Here is a 9,791-nt window from a genome sequence, read left to right as displayed (position 1 = left end):
TGACTCTCTACCCCTGCACCCTTCTAAATGACTTCTGCTGTTGGGGACCACAGAACCATCACACACACTTCCATATTTCTCAGATTTTGAATCTAATTTTCTCCTTTCCCTAGAGTCTTAGAGAATCAGGAGTTCAGATGAATTTCTGGCTTATTCCCCTTTCCTTTTCATAGTGTTCCTGACTTACTCCCTTATGCCTGAATTACCTGATACCCAAGTTCTTCCAAGACAAAGTCTTAGAAGAGAGAAAACTTTTATTTTCTGAACATCTCATTTTGCCAGGCACTGTATGTGTTAATCCTTACAACTACAAAGTTAGTAGCATCTCTTACATCTTAGAAAAGAGGGGCTTGACGCTTGGAGAGGTTTGGAAACTAATTCAAGAAATTTAGGAACTAACTGTGGCAAAAAACTCACAATTAAGTTCCACATATCTGACTCCAAAGCCAGTACTTTTTCCATTACAACAGAGGTTGGGGGCACGTGTGTGTGTGTCTGTGTGCGGTTTTGCCTCTCAGGGGAACTTTGGCAACAGCTGGAGACATTTTTTGTCACAACCAGGGGTGGAGTGGGTGGGTTGCTACTGGCATGCAGTGCATAGAGGCCAGGGATGCTGCTAAACATCCTACAGTGCACAGGACAGCCACCCCCCAACAAAGAATTATGAATCCAGCCCAAAATGTCAGTAGAGCTGCTGCTGAGAAGTGACACATTACTATGCTCCACACCCCATTCTGTTCTTATTTCCAAGAATTCAAAAGTAACTGCTTCAAAATTAAACAAATTGTTCAAAGTCACGGATAAATCAATGCCTTGTTCATGTTGCAACTCTCTTCCATCATAAAGGAAAACACATTGGCGCCTTAAGATAAAAAAGGCGGAGGGGGGTGGTGGAAGAGGATGGAGGAAGCTCAGTAAGCAGAAAGGAAATGCAAACTGATTACTGGGGTTAAGAATTAAGATATAAATATGTAGATGTTTTTCATCCCCAGGATTTTCACTAATCCAAATGTTCACGTACTGCTTGGAAATTTAATTATTTGGAGCTGGTTAAATGTTACCCTGACCTCAACCAACAATTGCGTTTGACTTCCTTCCTGGACCCAAGGGACATGGACGCCAGATGAGACTACCATCTCTTCCCTCTCTTCCCGAAGGGATGAGACGTGCCAGGCGCTGGTGGCTCGACTCCTGACTGGCGGCCGCTCCGTAGACTACTAGCAGAGATCCAGAGCAACAGACTGGCGCTTGGGGCTCTTTCCCCGCCCAGTCCGTCCACCCTAGCGTCCTCTGCGGCGGGGGGCGGGGCTGCGGGGCCGCGGGAGCGCACGTCCCTGCGCCGTGACGTCACAATCCCGGCGCTTTGGAGCCTGCACTTAGCAACCTGCTTTGCGTCAGTCTTCAGCTCCTGCCGCCGCCCGCGGCTTCTTTCTCGCCAAACGTCTGCTGCGGGGGCCGGCGCGGCCCCGGGAAGGACCAAAGGGGACCCAGCGTGTCCCCACGGCGGCTGCAAGAGGATCTAAGCATGGATGGCAGCCGGAGAGGTAAAGGGCAGCTGTCGCGGGCGACCGCCATCTCGCGTCGACCCGCTCTCCGACCCTCGGGTCTGGGGTCCGGGTAACGGGCCGCGCGGGACGAGGCCGCGCGCTGGGCGCTCCCCGACCCCTGGTTAGTCGCCGGTGTTGACCCGAGTGTTGCCCCGAGCTGCCCAGGCCTCTCGCCCGGGATGAAGCCCTGCTTGCGGGATTCACAGATCCACTTCTTGCTCAGAATTTGTTGCCCTGACTCCAGGAGGCCCTGTCCCCTGAATTCGGGGTCGGAGGCAGAGGAACCAAATGTGGTCTTTGGAGTCAGACCTCCCTGGGCCCAAAATTAAGCCCCGCTGCACTCCCGAGGGGTGAGCCTCAGTTTCCTCATCTCGAACCATGGGTGGTGGTAAAAACACCCATGGATTTTTTTTTACATTAAATGGGTAAAAACACCCATTTAATCTTGAGGATTAAATGCGGATAATACATACAAAGCTCCTGGCACATTGTAAGTACTCAGTAAATACAAAATCCTTCATACAGTAACCCCGTCCCCGCCCCCCCGAAAAAAAACACCATTGAGTAACCCAGGGATTCTCTAACTTTAGTGCGAATAGGAATCACCTAGGAATCTTGTTAAAATGCTGGTTATGATTCAGTAAGTCTGATGCGGGGGGGGGGGGGGGGCGGGGCTGAGATTTTACATTTCTAATAAGCTTCCAAATGATGCAGCATTGCTGGCTACAGTTTTAGGAGCAAAGGACTAATCCATGCTCACTATGTATACCTGCCCTTGACTGAATACTCTGGGTTAAAATGTACATCACTGTGGAACAATTTGAGCCATATAACTTTAAATTTCTAGGAGTCAGCCCAGTCCAAATAATATGCATCTTCGCACTTTCTGAGCGAGGCAGATAAGGCAGTCTTCAGACCTCTTCTCCCAATTCAGTGTTCTTATCTATTTTAAACTGTACCTTTAAACCAAGCTGCTGGATGGTTCCTTGCAACAAGTCTTGCTTTGAATACAAGTGCACCTCTATTATGTAATCATTGATCAAAATAAGTGCTGTTCTAAATGTAGGAGATAACTATTCATTGATCACCAAACGGTATACTCTGACACCTTGCCACCTAAGTTCCAGAAAAAGCAAACGAAAGTGCTGTTAATGGTTTTCAGAAGTTTTACCACATAGGCTAACATTACTCTTGCTGTGTACCAGAAACTATTCCCAAGTTAACGTTTTTCAATCCACAGAACATCTTGTACATAGGTATTCTCATTTTACAGTGAAGAAACTAAAAGATCATAAGTAACTTGCCAAGGTCACAGTTAAGTGGCACAACAGGCTTTGAACGCAGGTGTGATGAATGTGAAATCCGAGAGCCATTGTTTTACTTAACTATCCCATGGTAGAAGTGGGAGCATGGGAAAGGATATATGTAAAATTTAGAATATAATAGACTTAGTAAGACTTAGTGTCAGTATTTATTAATTAAATTATTTTTAAAGTCAGGCTCATGTCAAAATGTAAAAAGGTTTCTATTTTTATAACTTACCCAATTTAATTAGCTTCATTTTTAGGACATTATATAATATATAGTATCAAACGTTGTTTTTTATTTTGAGTTTTTAAACAAAATGTAATATTCAACAGAGATCTAGGGTAGTCAGTTCTCCTATACCATAATTATTAATAGGAAACCATAAGTAATTTTAGCCAGAGCTAAAATACTTAATTTTAACTGAAAGTATTGCACTTTCTAAATTTCTTTGATTTCATTAAGAGGTTACCTTTGATGCTTTCAAGAGCACAAAATATTAAGACATCGAACGTTATAATTTATCTTTTGTCATTTATTCTCTCTGACATTGTGCTTTCTAACTTCTCTAGATATACCTGCTTTTTCTTTTTCTGTGAACTGAAGGGAAACACACATATATTAGAAAGGAATTTGGAGGGAATAAACTGCATACAGGGAATAAACTACATACTTCTTAGCCTGTTTCACTTGATATAGTAGCTTGGAGCATGGTTTGAGCCCTAAGCAATTTATATTGATCAAGATAGTGTAATGGTTGACTCAGAAGCCAGACTGCCTAGGTTCAGACCCGAAATCTGTCACATAGTAGTTGTGTAATCTTGGGGAAGTTACATGCGTACCTCTTTGTGCTTCATCTATAAAGTGGGGATAATGATAGTACCCCTCATAGGATTGTTGTAAGGATTAAGTGAATTTGTTTCTACAAAGTGCTTAGAACAGTGCCAGGCACAGTTAGCGGTATTCAGTAAGTTAGCATTTGACTACAGGTGAAGAAGCCCAACTCAAGATGGCTTAAGCTAAAATACGACTTTTTGAGTTCATGTACGAATAGGCTAGGGAGGGTAGAGCTTCAAACATGGTTAGATCCCGATACTCAGACGATGTTACCAGGGATCTCATTTGGTCTTGGTTACACTTCCCTCTGTGTAGGCTTCGTTCTCAGACAGGTTCCCATTGTGTTGTGCAAGATGGCCACCAGTAGTGCCACACTTATTTATGTTCTAGGAATTTCCTAAGAGTTCCAGTAAAAGTCCCATGATTATGTCTCATTGGCTGGACTTGGGTCACATAGTCATTCCTGATTCAGTCATCATTGCTGGCCAGTTTGGGGTGATATGCCCACCTCTGAGCAGTGGGCTCCACTTGAACCAGCTGGGCTAAGAGAGGGGAGGAGTGGTTCCCCAAGCAGGTTGAGGTCCTATTTCCAGATAAAGGGGCATTGGATTCTGGGCAGGCAAAAAGTCAACACTTTTTTCCCTCTGGAGAAATAAGGTTTGCTTGAGAGTTTGTTGGTTAGTTTGCTCTTTTTATGTTTAGTCTCTCTCTCTGGGCAAAAACTATGCTAATTTCATGACTGTCTTCATTACCAGCTCAAGTGGTATCACCTTGGCTTCTCTTGTCCTAAATAAGTTAATAGTTTTCCTTCTGGCTCTCTGGCCTATGATGTAGAAGGAGCTTCTTGGGTATTCTGATCTCAGATTGTTTTTTGTTTTAGTCTGTTCTGGCAGGCTTTGTTCTCTGATCCTAGACTTTAGTTCTACTATCTCGATAACTCTTTTTCTATTTTCAAACATCATATTTCTTCCAGACTTTGTGTCTTCCCCACACCTTTATAGCTTATAAAAGTTCACCTGATAGCAGACTGGCCATTTTACCCACTTAAAACATGTCTTGGGATACACTATATTTTGCACGTTAAATTCCATTAAACTCTGTAACTCAGCCTTCCTATCTTGGAGGTTACCCCTCAAAACACAATCACTTTTTCGGGAGAGAAGTTATTTTGTGATAAAGTATATATATAATTTTCTGACAGCCTATCTGGTCTGAAACATGAGACACTGACTTTAGGGGACAGAGTGAGTTTTCCATCACTAGAGGTGCTTTTAAATATAAGATGTTTAGGGACTTCCCTGGTGGCTCAGTGGTTAAGAATCCACCTGCCATTGCAGGGGACACGGGTTCGAGCCCTGGTTGGGGAAGATCCCACATGCTGCAGAGCAGCTAACCCCATGGGCTTCAACTACTTAGCCTGCGCTCTAGAGCCCACGAGCCACAACTGCTGAGGCCACATGCCACAACTACTGAAGCCCGGGTGCCTAGAGTCCGTTCTCCGCAACAAGAGAAGCCACCGCAGTGAGAAGCCCACGCACTGCAACAAAGAGTAGCCCCCACTCGCTGCAACTAGAGAAAGCCCATGGGCAGCAATGAAGACTCAACACAGCCATGAATAAATGAATGAATGAATGAATAAATAAATAAATTTATGAATATAAGATGTTTAGATAGAATCCAACCAAGAGGGTAAGTGGGTTGGACTAGATGAACCTTAAGACACCTTTAATCATTAAGTTCTGATTCTGACATTTTTATATACTTATATATAATAATATTATACTGTATAATTTATAATTTACCAAATTACTTTGTGAGAGGATTACTTAAAGTTATTTTTAAGGACAGACCAGCCTATGATTAACTGAAATAGTTAATCATATGTATCAACTGAAAATCTAGTTGTGTTCTGTCTCAAAATCATTTAAAAACCAGTAGGTCAGTGATTTACTGAATAAAGTCAGTATATATCAAATAACATAATTAATGTGTTTATCATTTTATCCAGTGAAACTTAAGCCTCAAGGCACAACTGTTGTGAAAATTACTTATTTTCTTAAAAGAGAAAGCCTTTTATCTATGGCCGCCGAATTTTTGTGTGATATATCATTGCTGGTTAGTAATATGATTGAATAAAATTTTAAACAATTTTGGTAAAGATAAGTTTATTATTTTTTATGTGTTCAGTAGTGTCTTTGTGAAAGTTGTGTTTCATTTATCCTAATTCATGTTTTTTTGTTAAAAGTCAGAGCAACCTCTGTCCTTCCCAGATATGGTCCACCCTGCCTATTTAAAGGACACTTGAGCACCAAAAGTAATGGTAAGTGAGGTACTTAAAATGGTAAAAGATTGTTAAAAGATTGACCACGTGTGTTTCCTTTATTTGTAAATTATGTAACATGATGAAAAAATACTTCATTTAATCAATATTTGAACTTCATATTATCAATTATAATTACATATTATAGGAATTCTTGAGGTTAGAGAATTTAGGAGCCCATCACGCCCTGGATGTGGACCTTGCTACCTTGTGCTCCCTGCTGCAGCTCCAGCCCAGCTCTTCTCTTTGCTGGCCAACTACCCTGGCTGAAGGCATGCCTTCCGTGTTAAAATGGTGATTAGCAGATTGTTAAAGACACAGCACTGAAAAGGAAAAGCTGTGCAGAGGAAAAGAGCCCTTGAAAAATGCATTTTGTATCAGGAGCAAACACTTATCCAACTGGGCCTCTTTATCCAATTGGACTTCTAGATTCTATGAAAGCGGAATCTGTATTCTGTAGATGCTTTCACATTTTAAAGCCTTTAAAGTAAATTTTAATGTACATTTAAAGTATTTTTATAATTATAGCTTAAAATGTTTTAGCCTGGGTTTTTAGGCAAAATACTAATTGAAAGTCTTTCTTTCCTTACTTACATGAAAAATCCTTTATACTGATCCTCCAAATGTGAAAGAAGAATCATTTTCTGTTACTTCATTTATTTCTTTGTAATAAAGCATATATACACATAGAGCCAGAATCGTAAACTTTGAAAATCAATTTTTAAATAAAAATTTTGAACTAGTTTTAAAAGATACATACATAGAAAAGCAGGATAAAGAACAATACGTCGTATACTAACTTTTTTTTAAAGAATATATGTGCAGAGCTGGTATAGGAATAGTGATTGTAAGTATGAGGTTGCCTTGGTTCACATCTAAACTGCATCCTTTATCAGCTGTGTGACCTTGAAGACCTTACTCACATCTCTCTGCCTCAGTTTGCACGTCTATTAAATGGTGATAATAATGACTAAATGAGTTTTTACAGGTAAAGAGCTTAGAGCAATATATGCATGGTACCTATTCAATAAATGTTTTTAGTAGTAGTTGTAGTATTAGTGTCAAGATTATCATTATTGTATATACTTTTATTATGCATAGAATTTCCTTGGAAGGAAATTCTGCCCTAGGGGTCAGGGCAGGAAATTCACTTCTTTTTCAATGTCTCTATGCCATTTTAGCTATAATTTTTAACCACATGCATGTATTCTCAAAAACTTTTTAATATTTAAAAAAGTTATGCCTACATTTACATTTTATACATTTAAACTAATATATACATGCTTAATTTTAAGATTTCTTTTAACAGTTTAGAGGAGGTCAAGAAGTTTAATGTCATCCAATTTCTTTGTAATTATACTTGCCTTAAGATAGTCCTAATACTTCAAAAAGAATGCAGTAAACAGATTTGTAGGTCTTGTTTTCAGATGTAAAATTAGAAGTTTGCATCTCAGAATAGAATCTTTGCCTAGAGTTTCGGAGTTTGGGATTTGTTTGATTTCCCAGACTCCATGTATTCAAGTGTTAACAATGGTAACATTATTTTATCATCAGGCAAGCAGCTAAACGTTTTTAGTTATGAGATTGAGAGCTGTCGATAAGAAATAGTTTTGCAAATGTAATGGTAGATTATATTTCTCAGTCTCTTCCCAAAACTCTCAGGCTTGTAAAACTTATTCCTAGAAAGGTTTGAACGCAAAGTAGTGAATAGCTCGTTATCAGTGCAAGGTGACAGCTAGGACATATTCAGCATCACAGATATGATGTCAGTATCTCCATGGTTAAACTTCAGAACATTTTATAAAAAGGAGCTTAATAATCAGTAACTTGTTTTTCTCATGATGACTTTTATATTTTAAATATATAACGATTAAATATGTTTTAATTTTTAGCTTTTTGCACTGACTCCTCCTCTCTCAGACTAAGTACCCTCCAACTGGTCAAGAATCACATGGCTGTTCACTATAATAAAATCCTTTCAGCCAAAGGTAAAAACGTGCAAATGTTAACTTTCTGTACCCAATTTAAACCCTTCTCAGCTTCACTTCTAATTAGTGTAAATCTGTAGCAAAAATGAATACATTATATACCCATGGGTTTGTGTTTGGTGTAGTAAGATACCAACCACAGACTCTATATACCTAGCAAATTCAAAATGCCATTTTTATTAACTGTATTTGAATGTAATATCTATGTTGTTTCATTTTACCTGTTATTCCTAATATATTTTTGCGATTAGATGCTGATCTTAATATAACAAAAGTTTATGATCTTCTCTTCTGTTTTCAAATTTGAAGAAGCTACACAGAGAAGATGGTAACTACAATTTTTTTCTTTTTGTCAGCTTTATTGAGGTGTAACTTAAATATAATAAAATGAACTAATTTTAAGTGTACAGTTGAAATTTTTGAAAAATATATACATTTTTATGATCACCACTACAGTCATGCTATAAAAGAAGGATGGGCTAACTACAGCTTGCAGGCCAAGTCATCCTGCCACCTGTTTTTGTACAGCTCCTGAACTAAGAGTGCTATTTATATTTTTAAATGGTTGAAAAAAATCAGAAGAATAATATTTTGTAACATGTGAACGTTACATAAAATTGAAATTCTGTCGTCCATAAATAAACACAGTCACATTCATTCTTTTACACATCGTCTGGTGGCTTTTACACTAAAAGGCAGAGTTGACTAGTTGTGACAGAGGCTATATCACCCTGCAAAGCCTGTAGAATTAGCTCTCTGTTCCTTTACGGAGAATGTTCACTGACTCCTGGTATAGAACATTTTCATCGTCCCAAAAGGTTCTCCCTGGTCCTTTGCAATCACTCTCTTCCCTCCAGTTCCTGGCAACCACTGATCTCCTTTCTCTCACTATAGTTTTGCCTCTTCTAGAATTTCATATAAATGGAATTATACAATATGTATCGTTTTGGGTCTGGCTTATCTCAATTAGTTAACACTTTTGAAACTAATCCATGTTCAGTATTTCTTCCTTGTTATTGCTAAGCAGTATTCCATTTAATGAATATACCACAATTAGTTTATCACTTCATCAGTTGGTGGACATCTGGATTGTATTGACTCACTTTTGGCAATTAGGAATAAAGCTGCTGTACACATTCACATAGAATCTTTGAATGTATGTTTCCATTTCACTTGGATAAATTTATTTGCTAGGAGTGGAATGGTGGCGTAATATGGTAAAGTGTATGTTTAACTTTATAAGAAACTGCCAGACTGTTTTCCAGAGTGACATTTTTCATTTCCATCACTTCCACATCCTCATCAACACTTCCTATTGGCAGTCCTAGTGGATATGTAATGGTATCTCATAGGGTTTTAGTTTCTATTTCCCTAATGTCTAATGATGTTGAGCAACTTTTTTTTCCCTTTTTTTAATTGAAATATAGTTGACATACAATATTACGTTTCAGGTGTACTACATAGTGATTTGACATTTGCATACATTATGAAATGATCACCAAGTCTACTAACCACCTGTCCCCATAAAAAGTTAATTGCAATATTATTGACCCTATTCCTTATGCTATGTAGTACTTATCCGTGGCTTATTTATTGTATAAAGGGAGGCTTGTACCTCTTAATCCCCTTCACCTATTTTGCCCCCCATTCCCAGCTCCCTCCTTTCTGGCAACCACTCATTTACTCTTTGTATCTGAGTCTTTTCATTTTGTTTGTTCGTTTTGTTTTTCGGATTCCACATATAAGTGAGATCATACAGTATTTGTCTTTTTTGTCTGACTTATTTCACTTCTC

At 38.9% G+C, this 9,791-nt stretch overlaps 1 protein-coding gene across 1 annotated transcript in view; it reads left to right on the top strand.

The window, feature by feature from the left end:
* Positions 1-1,373: 1,373 nt before the first annotated feature.
* Positions 1,374-9,791, top strand: part of SPATA7 (spermatogenesis associated 7) — a 34,854-nt gene continuing 26,436 nt past the window's right edge. The window contains exons 1-3 of the mRNA XM_079905860.1: positions 1,374-1,544; positions 5,935-6,009; positions 7,902-7,997. Coding sequence (XP_079761986.1) covers positions 1,526-1,544; positions 5,935-6,009; positions 7,902-7,997 — 190 coding nt within the window. The 5' untranslated portion in view covers positions 1,374-1,525. The remainder of the gene's footprint in view (positions 1,545-5,934; positions 6,010-7,901; positions 7,998-9,791) is intronic.

Source organism: Stenella coeruleoalba (assembly GCF_951394435.1).
Source record: "Stenella coeruleoalba genome assembly, chromosome: 2".
In the NCBI taxonomy this organism is placed as follows: domain Eukaryota; kingdom Metazoa; phylum Chordata; class Mammalia; order Artiodactyla; family Delphinidae; genus Stenella; species Stenella coeruleoalba.
The sequence above is the reverse complement of the archived record's forward strand: the minus strand, read 5'-3'. Positions and strand labels throughout refer to the sequence as shown.